The following is a 13,813-nucleotide window of genomic DNA, read 5'->3' as shown; positions in this document are numbered from 1 at the left end:
AGACCAACACATTATATACTATAAGTCACAAAAGAAAACCATAAAAATGGAGATACATTCTCTTTAAAAGTTGTATATATTGCATAATCATTCAGTTATTTGAATTTAGATATTTTTGTAGCTGTATCTAATTTTTCTCTACATCATGCTGGGTTTTTCTTTCCTGTTATATTTCAGTATCCACGGAAACAAAAACATTGGCACGGCTACTCACAGTTTATGGATTTAAAATGGATTTAAAAGTTGACTGGAACATGCCAATCCCCAGCACAATATGGCATGGCATGCCAATGGATCCCCCTAGCGAAAATCTAGCTAAAGGATCCAGATTAGCCTTCTGGGCTACTGCCCAAGTACATATTAGAACCTTGTCAGACAAACATTTTTACAAGGACAAAAGCACTGTCAGCACCAGATGTAAAAATCAAGCTCATGATTTATCAATACTAGCTATCACAACTTGCTAAGAATAGCCCAGAAGATTGGCATTAGCCTTTAACTGTGAAAATGTGATTACATAATTGCAGAATATATAGATAGAAATAAACAAACACACAGACATAAATATATATATATATATATATATATATATATATATATATATATACACACACACAGAGAAAGAGAGATACGCACACATATACACACTGTATATATGTATAAAACAAAATCCAAACCATTCTCGCTGCCATCGAGAATAACTGTTACAATCGCCATGTGTTTAAAAAAAATGAAAAATAAAAACACAAAATGTAACTTAATTTAAAACAAAAAATAAATAAAAGTTACTAATTCTGGAATGGCACGGCCAAGGAAAATAAGAAAAAGCCAAGCAAGAGTCGATGGCCAAAGCCTATAATTGCTGTTTTAACTTAAAACACTTGCTCTTGGACCGTCTGCCATTTGCTGCTAAAGGACTTAGCCAAACTTTTAATATGTGCAACCAGAAGTTCTACAATACATTACCTGCTGCTCTATAAAGTATCTTGGGTTCAAAGAAAATGCATGGGTTTTTGTCTTCAATGCAGGAAAGTAGCAAGCCTTTTGCTTGGATTGGACTTCTGGGTATCACCACCTGTAGAACATACCATAATTAAGACTGACATACAAGGTGTGTGGAAATGAACTGATCTATCGGCCCTTGCTGCCAATAAGGCTTGTATTTATTTATTTATCCAAATTGAGAGACATAAATATGTAAGAGACATGTCAAAGACTCATGAACAACGAAGAGTTTCTAAGGAAAAACAAAATGCAACAAATACATGCAGACCTGCTGAATGCATTACATTCTGAATCAAGCCATGGATTTAGGGAATTTCTACTGAAAAAGTACCAATTCTGAGTTCTGTTTAAAATCTCTAAAATCAATTTCTTCATCCAATTATCTAGGATACCTTTCCACATAATTGCATTGACTTTCCAGGTACATAAAAATATAGCATACCTTTATCCCAGGACAATGAGCGAAAAAGGCTTCTGGACTTTGGGAATGATAAAGTGCACCATGACCAACACAGCCCCATGGTGCTCTAATGGTTAGGCTACCACAATTAAAAAGATCACCAGACCGGTATCGATATTTTGCTGCTTCGTTGACAATCTGCAAAGTACAAAAACAAACATTTAACTCTTCTGCTAATAGCTGATGATAGATAGATTATATATAAATTACACACACACACATATATACAGACAAGCTCACATAAACCATACAGTCACAGCAGTGTAGCACCTTTTAATGTATTTGGAAATTACGGTGTGCTCTCCCATCCCCCTGGAAATTTGTCTTACTAGCCAACATTGTCAAACTCCCCTCCGGAAGCTCCCAGAGGGTACGTCAATTGGTAACTGAGGTGGGGACGTAGTGCAGTGATTGGTATTTTAGCCTCACCCCTGCAGCGATTGCAGCATCAAACAAGAGGAGGCAGGGCCAAAATATAGCATCAGAAGGGCACTCTATGGGCTTACACTATATGTTTACGTCAGCTGAGCTTGGTATAATCTCACCATATTTTCAGTATGGTGTATATTGTTATTGCAGCAGGGCACATGTAAAGTTAAACGAATTTACTTAATATCCAGAGAGGACACACTGAGTATTTAATGAAAGCAATCATCGACCAAATATATCACATAAAGCACAAACATTCATTACTAAAGGAACAGACCAGCACCAGCAAAATAGATGAAGAGCAAAACAAAAACACAGAATGTAATCCATAAAGAAAAACAAATGTTACATAATGCAATCCCAAAAGGGATTGGATTATCACCTGTATAATATAAATTTGTGACGTCAATTAATATTTGGAGAGTAGCAATGTCCCTACTGAGTCCTGTGACACAAGTTAAGTCACTATCACAGTACTCATTTTGAAAGTGTACTGACAAAATGCATCACAGAGGTAAAACATACCTCAATGTCAGCGAACAGATGATATATTGCAATGTAAAACTTATCGTATGTGTAAACATGTATCTTGTAACATCTAAAAGTTCTGTGAAGAGAATTATAAGGGAATACTCCATTATATCTAATACACACATTTATATATATATATATATATATATATATATATCTATAATATAAATGTCTAGTGGCGTGTGTTAGTCTGTCTGTGTGTGGAAAAAATAAAACCAAGCTGCAGCGCCACCTGCTGGGCGGAGTTATACACTGACCTACTAAATTCTTAGTGTGTGTGGAAAAAAAATTCAGAAAGGGCTGAAATTTGGTATATTAAGATGTTTTTAATTTGTTAATTTAATTTGTTAATTGTTATATAGACAGATAGATAGATACACACACACACACATATATGGTAGAGGTTAAAGAAGCAAATTCTGCTGCTGGGTTGGTTTTAGGAAAAGGCCAATGTGTGGGGATGATTTAAAAGTCTATTTATTGGAGTGAGTCTGTGATCACTTAGTGTACAACAAAATAAACATATAGCGTGATGTAAACAAAAAAAAAAGGAGAGGGTGGGTGGGAAATTCAGACACACCTATCATTTCAGACAGGGCACAGTGAGGGGGGGAAAACACAGTAGCCATGGGTGGCAAAGGGAAAGCTATGGAGCCCTCTCCTTCAAAGTGCAGCTGTGGTTGTGAAGCCACTCTTGCGGGGGATCCTAAGCACCACCCTTGTAGGGGGAACCATGGCTGAGCCAGAGAGAGTGGGTTCTACAACCTGATAGCAAATAATGATTTATTGGTTGTTTGACTGAAGCTGATGGTTTTCTGGTGCTTTCTTGGACACTATTTCAGAGATAATTAAAGCAGTGCCTCTTTTCGCCAAATAGATCTCCTGGGTGTAAATGTATTAAGCCAAGAGTTTTTCGGCGGGTTTGAAAAACCATTCACATTCTAGCTATCATTTATCTAGTACATTCTACAAAATGATAGCTAGAGTCTGACTGGTTGCTATAGGCAACATCTCCATTTTTCGAACTCGCCGGAAAACTCTCAGCTCGATACATTTACCCCCTGGTCTTCATTTTACTATAACAGTATTGGTTTCTGGTTTTGGCGCCATGTGCAGAGGGGAGAACATCAACTGCTATGTGGTTTAAACATAACTGGCCTGATTCATCAAAGCATGCACACTGAGCGCAATGTGAGTTTGTTTCAGAACACACAATAATCGATTCTATGTCAGATCACCCAGGCCATGACACCCACTGACTCAGATTTTCATGAACCTTGGTACACTTGATACTACCACATATCTACTAACCCATGTGAAATTTATCTTCTCTAGGCCTCATAGTTTCTAAAGTATAGGGGGTCAAAGTTATGTAAAATTGCTCAGAAATGCCACTCCTGATTCTCTGTTTTTAGTGTGATATGTCTCATAATAAAATTCACATCTCAGTGCCTAATCCACATAGCACTTTGACAATTGTACCCTTTGTCAGTCATAATATGGGGATTCCAGAAAAAAAGTTTTATCAATCTCGCCTGAGCTCAGTAATTAAAAAATCAATTATATCAAAAAATCAAGAATTTTTTGAGATGAAAGTATTCTGGTGTTCAATAAGCATTATCAACCTAAGGTAGATGAGCTAACATGTCCTTTTTTTTAAAAAAAATAATTATCCTTAAAGTATACTTTAAAAGGCTATGAAAAAAATAATGGGCTTTTGATTGCCAGTATGAGTTTTTAATGTTTAATTAACATTTTCTTTTCTTCTCTCTTTAAAAACAAAAAGCAATTAGTTATAATTTTGCACACCAGAGCAACTTTGCAACTGGGCAAAACCATGTTGCATTGGACAGGGAGGTCAAATGTAGGGACAGCTTTATAGTTGGGGTAGGGCATATCCTAGATCAACTGTAAATTTCATTGTAAAAATAAAGCTATCAAGTGTTTGTGTGCTACATAAAAAAACAGCATCATGTACTACTTTTTTTTGCCTTACTTTCCTTAATGACTCAGGCCAAAGGTGTTTCCCTTTTGGAATTTTAAACACCACCATTGAATTTCTCATACAAATTACCCCTATAAGGCCCACTTGCCCCTCTTGATTGCTTTTCTGTCATTTCTGAAACAATAGTTGTTGTCAGCATTCTCAAAAGGTGATGTCACTAAAGGCAGGTTGTTACATGTTTCAACCTGCACTAACAGGTTCACTCTTGCTCAGCCTGCACTGTGGAAATTCAGTCCTCTATCTGTTTTAGAATGAAGGTGTTCTGTTTCAGAAGATACCGTTATACTAGAATGTTTTTTATTTTTTCCCGTGGTTATTTTGTGTTTAATTCTAATGTTGTAAAAGAACCTTTTTAAAAGAAAATTCTGTGTGTTCCAGAAATAATAAGCAGCTATCTTATACATAATCTGGCATAATTCATACTAAATTAAGAAGCTTTCAAGAAATCATTTTTATTATTTCACAAGCCAACAAATAAAATTTTGATAAATGTATTCATGAAAAATCTTAAACATTCAATTTCCATTACAAAAATTGTTGTTAATGGACAATGAAAAGGATAAATTACAACTTGTACTATTATCAGTATTATTACTAGAGATGGGCGGGCTCGGTTTCCCGAAAACCGAGCACACCCAAACTTAGGGTATCTGAGCCGGCTCGGTAGTGTCGCACGCGCTCGGGCATGAAAACGAGGCAAGCCGTCATCATTGCATAGTCGGATCTCGCAAGACTTTCATTCTATAAATAACGCCCGAAAAACGAGATCCGGCAACATTTCACAGAGAGACATTTAAGGGGTAGCAGGATTCTTAGCAGTCTCCAGTGCAGTTAGGCAGCGTTATTAATGCAAGTGAAAGAGAAGTGTTGGCAGTGTGCAGTGTTCTTCCAAGTCTCAGGTCACATTTTACTGTGCCAGAGCTCACCCAGAAATAGGAGAGGTGGTGCTCTTTGCTTTATGAGAATGTAATAGGCTGCCATTGTTGTTCACAGAGCTCACAGAGAAACAGAAGGGTTAACAACAGTGTTCTTGTCACTCTAAATTATCAGTGTCATTGCCTACACAGAAACAAAAGGGAAAGGAGGGACATAATAGAAACTTTGAAATATATAATTATGAACGGTTTTTCAACAAGATACAGGAGGGTAACATTCTTTAAAGGAAGAAAAGTACTAGAACATGATGATATGTACTGAGGGAGGTAGATTCAGAGGAAATTGGAGAAATAACTAGCTAGTTTCCTTCTCTCAGCTACATCCCAGCACCTGCAATCTACAGTCAACATTCTCATCCTCATGAGGGCCGGATTTACCGCTAGGCAACCTAGGCACCTGCCTAGGGCCTAGTGGTCCTCAGGGGGCCTTATTTAATATTTTTCTTTGTGGTACTACAGGTCGCAGCAAACTGTGGGTGTCAGGACATGTTGGCACTTGTTCTCCATGCCCTGGCTGCCATGGGTATGCTGATGCTTGTAGTTCTACAAGCACCAGCATGCCCAGCCTGGGCTAGCTGAGACTTATAGTTTCACAAACTAAAATGGTGTTTTTTTTATTATTTTTACTTACTTGCACCGATATTAGCCTGCACCCAGGGCCCCAGGGGTGTAGGAAGAGCACTAATGATATCAGAACTTGGCAAGGTATTTATAGAGGGGGGCCTGCGCATTTTTTGTGTGGACCCCACTCCCTAGGGGACCCAGCCCAGTGCTGAACAGCCTGGGGTTGGTTGTCATTATGACAGGGGGACACCCCTGCCGCGTGTCCCACCGATTGGCCTAGTGCTGGTTGCATTGAAATGGGGGGGGGAACCCCCACACATTTTTTTCCCCCAATTTCAGAGCAACCAACAGTAGGCTAGCAGCGCTAGGGCTAATAGTGTTTATAGGGGGAGACCCCACTGTATTTTTTTTTTTTTTTTTTAAATCATCTGATTTTTACATTAGACAGCCAGAGGGTCTGTTTTAATACATGTCACAGTTTGTAAACTTCAATATTTCCTACATGTCGGCCATGTTAGGTTTCGTCTTTTTTTGCTTATCTTAATGCTGCCAGCATTTTTGTCATCGGCAATGATTACCACCGCCTTAACTCTGCCAGCTAACTGGTCTTCAGGTCCTCTACCAACTTAGTTGGGATCGAGTCCACTGTCTCCCTACTTCTGGCCAGCCCACCGAGCGGCAAGATCCACGTAGACTTCCACAATCAGAGTTGCTGATGCAATCCAGTAAATCCTAGGCAGAACCGTCAAGGCATAAAACACCTGTTGGTGGGCAAATCCCTCTTTTATTCCCAATCCGATTTCCAGGGTGATGTGCTTTCAGCAAGGTAGTCTTAAGATCAGCAACCACAACTTCATTCTCTGCATAATCAAGGGGCTACTACAAAGCATCCACCACTTCATCAAGTGATAGCAGGCATGGATTAGCTGAAACCAAATTATAAAAATTGACACCATTCAAAAAAACAACAATCACATCAGTCCTTAGACATCCAGGGCCAGTCACAATTTAACCCTGTACAGTATTTTTTCTGTGATATGCTCCTATGGACCTACCAGTATTGCGAGCTCAAAATGGTCTATTGTTAGGAAGGGAAGTCCCGCATTGTTCATAATAAGGTGCACCTGGTCGTCTGAGTACCCTGATGACTGAAAGGGATAGTAGCTCCTTTAGGGAATATGCTGGAGAATCTGTGTCTAGAAAATTCACCTGGCTACATTTAAGAACAGTGTACACAATTCATGTGGGCGAGAGGGGATGCCAAGCGGACATAACCTTTTCAAGTGTCCAGGGCATCATGCTCTCACCACACCTGCTCATGCTTAAAGTGTCTCCTGACCTTCTAGCTGTTCTGAATCAGTAAAATGCATCAACATAGCCATCATCTCCTATTCAGTGAGCATATAGCAAGGTAGGCTCCATAAGGAAGTGCAGGAAACCACCTAAGGGTCATGCCACATATCAGCTTTTTATTTAGCAGAAAAACAACTATAAAAAGAAACCTCTAAGATTTTTGTTCCTACAAGATGAAGCTGCCTGAAAATCTCCCAAAATACCCCCAAGCAGATTTTTAGCAGCTGTATAATCTAGAGATGGTCACTGACCCCCATGTTTTGGTTTTGGATCTGGATTATCTTCGGGTTTTGGTTTTGGCAAAACCGCCCTTGCGTGTTTTGGTTTTGTTTGGTTTTGTTTTGCTATTTTTGAAAAAAATACAATTTTTTTGGTTTAAAATAACCTAATTTAGTACTCCACCAGTTTCTTGGATAAGTGAGGTAATTCTAAAGCTAATAAATTATGAAAAAAACAGTTTAATCCCTGGTAGGCCGTCCTTAATTCTAACACTTGCCTGCAAATTATACAGACAAACCTGGTTGTCTCCCCCCATCATCTTTGACTATTGGCAATATAGCCATCGTCTTTGGGTGTATATTACACCCTCCACTTGTAGTTAAATAAAATAAAAAATCAGCCTGCATTGACTGTACGTTAAATAGAAATGGACAAAGGCAGTTTGGTGGCAGTCTGCATCAGACTCCCTCTCTACTAGTAGTAAAATAGCAAAAATTCAGCCGTTATAGACTGTATAATATAAATAGAAATGGACAAAGGCAGTTTGGTTTCTGTCTGTATAGGCTCCCCTCCACTTGTAGAAAATAGTAAAAAATTCAGCCGGTATAGACTGTACAATATAAATTGAAATGGACAAAGGCAGTTTGGTATCTGTCTGCATCAGACCCCCTCTCCACTAATAGTAAAATAGAAAACTATTCAGCCATTGTAGACTGTAGAATAGAAATAGAAATTGAGAAAGGCAGTTTGGTATCTGTCTGCATCATCCTCATCAACATCCTCATTAGCACCCTCGTCGCCTACACAAATCTCCCCCTCATCCTCTTCTAATTCCAAAGTGGTATGCTCAATTGGTGTATCACTGGCTACACTCGGGCTGTTCAGGCTGAAAGGGCCCTTCTTTATGGGTATCAGAATGCTCACGATTACACATACCACTCTTGGATGGACTCTCCACAGGGATTGGTATCATTTCTGATTCTGAGCATATATTTTCCTCTATTGCCTTACTGTTTTCTTGCAGCTCGGCTTTCACGCGTAATAGTAGTTGTGCACCACTTTTGGAATGCAAATTACTTGGTCTTGCTTGGTCACGACTGACCGTACAAGAAGAAGGCTCAGTAAGATTTTTTGATCTGGCACTAATTTTTTTTTTATTTTTTTTTATTGGCAGTTAACTTTTCCTCAGTTACACTTCTTTTTCGCTTCAACAAAGAAAAACATTTTTGGGGGTGTGTTTTTTGCCTGATTTAAAAAGACTATGTACTTTTACATAGGCTTTACCAGATGAAGTACTGGGAACACTACCATCAGGACTGGTGTCAGCACCTGCTTGCTGATTCTGCTCATATGTGGACTGCTTTGAATCCATTTTAATGAGCCCAAACCACTTGTAGTGCAAAATATTCTATAGATACTGCTGCTAGTTATGACTTTTGCAGCCAGAAAAATTATTGTTTCACACTGGGGAATATGGGACACCCCAAAGCACGTGTAGTGCAAAATATTCTATAGATACTGCTGCTAGATATGACTTTTTGCAGCCAGAAAAATTATTGTTTCACACTGGGGAATATGGGACACCCCAAAGCACTTGCAGTGCAAAATATTCCAAAAAATGCCTCCTCTATCCTCCTCTCTTCCTGCTCTAACAATCGCTAGAAGAATTGGTAGCAGAATTTCAATAATAATTAAAAGAATAAGGTAAACAATAATTGCTCTGTTCCTGCTCTAATGCTGCCTGTGACCTAACCCTGCTCTCTCCCTCTGTCAAATGGCGATGGATTGCTGTGGAGGCGGGTATCTATGCATTTAAAATATCGCGAAAACCGAGCCCCGACGATGTCACGATGACGTTTTGCCTCGATTTCGATTCCGAACGGGTGGGTTCGGATCTCGGGGAACCAAGCCCACCCATCTCTAGTATAATCACTTGTTTGACAGGTAGAGGAGAAAAAAATAGATAGTTGATCTGCTCAGGCAATTTCCTGCTGGCCCTACACATTACTTGCCCTTTTTTTTTGTTTGTTTGTTTTTTACCAATTGAAGGACGGCGAGCAAGTTGGAAGCACTCTGGGTTGTTTCATATACAGACAAAAGAGGCGCAGCAGCATAACAATTTGGACTAAGGGTAGGGATGTATCCCAAAGGATATTTTTCCAGAGAAACCCATTTATTTTAATCAATTTATTAAAACGTAGTCATTTTTAAATTGTTGTAAAATTACTCAGCTTCACATTCAGAATTGTGGGGACTGGGTATTCTGTGTTTATTTTCCTAACACAGGAGCTATTGCCAATAACTCCTGAGTTAGGCTGAACAGGCTAACTAACAGGCCAATACCTCCTGAGTTAGGCTGAATAGGCTAACTAACAGGCCAATATCTTCTTAGTTAGGCTGAACAGGCTAAATAACAGGCCAATACCTCCTGAGTTAGGCTGAACAGGCTAACTAACAGGCCAATATCTTCTTAGTTAGGCTGAACAGGCTAAATAACTCTGATATTTAGATTTGCCTAAGCCCCATGGAAGCCATTTCTGCCTGATTTAAAACTTGATAAATAGCCCCGTAATATGTTTTAGCTGAACTAGTTATTATTGTTTACTTTACAATATATTGTGGAGTATAATTCATTTGTGAAGAGATCCAGTGAAGATACTCTATTTCTACCGATGAGCTTTCCTTAAATTGCGTTTGATATGTAGAACAGATTATTATAGATCTGGATATTTAAGGATTATATGAATATACTCCACTATAAGATGCACCTTTGCTGCAAATAAAATATTTCAAATATAAGACGTTCTTTAAGATTTTAGTGTTTTTCATATTGGCATGGTAATGCTACCTGAATATTCCACATAATACCAAAGCCGTTTTTCAGCAGCTGTGTAAAATCTCTCGTTTGACAGGTGCAGGAAATAAACAGACAGGTGATCTGCTCAGGTGATTTCCTGCTAACTCTATACACTACTTGAGCCTTTTGAACAACTCTCAGATCAGGAATTCTGTGTGTGACATGCTTGAAACAAAACCCAGTAATTTCACTACAGTAGCATAGAACCAACAAGTTACAAGTCCCTACTCCTGCTGTCATGTTTTTGAACATTATTTTTACTGGTGTCATATTACCGTCACTAGTAATACACTGATATGTTATTACGCAGAGCCATAACTAGAAATGTTAGCGCCTGGTGCAAGAAGTAAATGTGACAGCCCCGCAAACCCTCAATTATAACAAAATTAATGTAAAAGATTTATTCCCTGCGCTCCAATTTCGTATTTGCGCAATGGGTGGCCACTTCTCTGGCACAGCCCTAGTGACGGTCCGGTTATCAGGTATGACAACTGATGATTACTGAAATATTGGCCACTACTACTTGTGGTGACATTATCGAGCACTACTACTGGCGACATATTAATGAATATTATTGTTCCTCTGGCATATTACTCATTATTACTACTACCACTTTATATACTACTTGATATCACTGCTACAAACAATGTTTCGGGGTACACTTTTTTTTGTAATGTAATGTGCATGCCTTTCTGTGATGGTATTTGGCACCCCAAAAACTTAGCAAGTTGCCCACCACTGGTCCAGCCAGTTAAATAATTAACCCTCTCAATGACATCTTCCAGCCAATTCCACATTGTCTCTCTGTCTCTCCATTTCTCCCCATAACTGTGCAACCAATTCTACAATTTATCTCTTTAGTTGTAGTTAGACTTTAAAGATAGTGTAAAGAACACCGTTTGATGAAATAGTAAAACTAAAATGTAATAAAATATGCAAAATGATATTCCAGACAAAAACAATATAAGCATTGTTTCCTAATTTAGTTTTAACGGCTGTTTTGTGTTAAGTCACGATTAACCACAAAATTTATAATCTGATCTCAATTTCCTATGAAACATTGTTACTGTAATTAAGAAACCTCATATCAAAAAGCAGTTGTCCAAGTTACAAAAATAAGTCACAATTAGCTCACGCAATTATAGAAATAAAAACAAAGTAATTTCATACAATAAATACAAATTCCACAGCAAAGTATGCTGCACATGCATTCTTTGAATTAATCGGTTTTACATAACAAACTGTACTTTATAATATATGTCAAAAATAATTGATGATTTCGTAGCACACCAACACATTTTAACCAAAACATTTCAGTAAACTCAAGTGCTTTATTTAGAGTGCAGAGTAATCTCAACTAGAAAGTTTAAGGCAAAATTTTGCACCGTGGCAACACCATTTTGCACTGCAAGTGGGCCAATTTCATATGTCATATGTGCAGGCCGATTTAAAACTGGGAGAAAGGTGCATCCTAGTTCAACTATAAATTACAGTATAACAATATATCTGTACAGTATGTGTGCTACATTCAGAAGCAAGCAATATTCTTATTACTGTAGATATGTAAGGCAACACAGTGCTCCGCAGCTCTGTACAGTAGGGAAAACATGACATACAAAAAACAGAGACATACAAGGTATAAGCTCGGAACTTTATGAGAAGCGATTAAATCACTGTCACATTTAACATATTTCTGCAGCTGTTTCTGTATCTTCCAATCAAGTGAACTCAATCGGTTATCTGAAAAACCCACTCTCTAATATATCCCAAAAATAATAATTTGGGACTTCTGCCTTTAAGGACTAAACAACGTATGGCATGTCACCTTTGTATTCCATAAATTGGCTTTACAAACCTGATCGAATGCTGGATATATGTAGTCTGCAAACTGGATCTCAGCAATAGAGGTAGCACCAGCAACTGCAACTCCAATGCCAAATCCCACAATCCCCTGTTCACACAAGGGAGTGTTGAATACTCTTTCTTTACCTGGAAAACAAAATGTAATAAATTATGTTAACTATTAAAGTGAATTGCTAAAAATTCTAGTTAACCTTCAATTTAAGTATGAATCACCGCCTCTTACATAGTACAGTATATACAAAATTAAGAGCCGAAACACGTGGTTATTATAAACCATGCTTTTGTAAATAGACCAGTGCTGGCACTGACCACTCTCTCTTTCCTTTTCCATTGTGTAGCACTTTGCACCTCTCCATGTAGGGAAATCAGATCACCAATCCCATGGTACAAAATGGACTTGAGTACACATCAATGTATACATCCTGACCCACAAAGCAAATGGTTGCCACAAAAGCCAATATGTACATGGCCACAGTTCAATATCTAGAAGCAAGGCGGGGTTTGCAAAAACTTACACACATACATATTGTGTGTATATGTATGTGTATCTATCTATCTATATCTACAAAATATATATATATATATATATATATATATATATATATATATATATATATATATATATATACACACACATACATATACATACACACACACACACACACACACACACACACACACACGTTAACCTGTGCATGATGCTCATGCATTCTAGTCAAATCAAGCTACTTAAGGTCTTAAAAAGGTTCTTGTCATGCATTTGGGCCTAGCCCAGGCCTCCTCAGGGAAAGAGCGTTACTTTCCGACGCAAGCGCCCTTTTTAATGTGTGTTCAAGAGGTAAAATTACCTCACGAAAATGAGTTTGAGCCCTCAACTCGTAAATTTAGCCTTTACTACCCCTCCCACGGGGGGGATGATGGAAGTTAACTGACTTCACTATTCTAATGTTTTTGTCAAATAATGTCAGTATACCAAATTTCAGGTCAATTGGATGAGTCCTTTCTGAGAAAATAGTTTTTTCCACACACACACACACACACACACGCCGCTAGGCTTTTACTTTTATATATTAGATAATGCTAAGAATTTAGTAGGTCAGTGTATAACTCCGCCCAGCAGGTGGCACTGCAGCTTGTTTTTTTTTTCACACACAGACTAACACACGCCGCTAGGCTTTTATATTATAGATTATATATATATATATATATATATATATATATATATATATATATTATATTATATACACACACACACACATATACATACACATGGTATGATATACATATAGTACTATCGTGTGCACCCCACTGAACATGGACCAGAGAAAGCAAGGGAGAGAGTTGTCCGAGTCTGAAAAGTTCAGAAAGTCAATTATAGACCAGCAGGTTAACGGTAAATACTTTAAGACCATCTCCAAGCAGCTTACTGTCCTGTGACTACAGTTGCAATTATTATAAAGAACTTTAAAGTCCATGGGAAAGTAGCCAACCACCCTGAACGTAGCCACAAGAGGAAAGTCACTGTCTGATCGAACCATGCAATGCTTTTTGAGCACCAGTGGGATCCATAGAAGACGGCCCAAAATAAATCC

The 13,813-nt window shown here is 38.2% G+C and overlaps 1 protein-coding gene across 1 annotated transcript in view; it reads right to left on the bottom strand.

The window, feature by feature from the left end:
* BCKDHB (branched chain keto acid dehydrogenase E1 subunit beta) overlaps positions 1-13,813 on the bottom strand; it is a 409,624-nt gene that overhangs the window by 353,786 nt on the left and 42,025 nt on the right. The window contains exons 4-6 of the mRNA XM_075200910.1: positions 12,214-12,347; positions 1,448-1,603; positions 967-1,075 (exon numbers count right to left, since the gene is read on the bottom strand). Of these exons, the coding sequence (XP_075057011.1) occupies positions 967-1,075; positions 1,448-1,603; positions 12,214-12,347 (399 nt within the window). The remainder of the gene's footprint in view (positions 1-966; positions 1,076-1,447; positions 1,604-12,213; positions 12,348-13,813) is intronic.

The sequence above is a fragment of the Mixophyes fleayi genome, chromosome 3 (genome assembly GCF_038048845.1).
Source record: "Mixophyes fleayi isolate aMixFle1 chromosome 3, aMixFle1.hap1, whole genome shotgun sequence".
NCBI classification, from domain to species: Eukaryota; Metazoa; Chordata; class Amphibia; order Anura; family Limnodynastidae; genus Mixophyes; species Mixophyes fleayi.
Note: the sequence above shows the minus strand (reverse complement) of the source record. Positions and strands in the feature narration are given on the sequence as shown.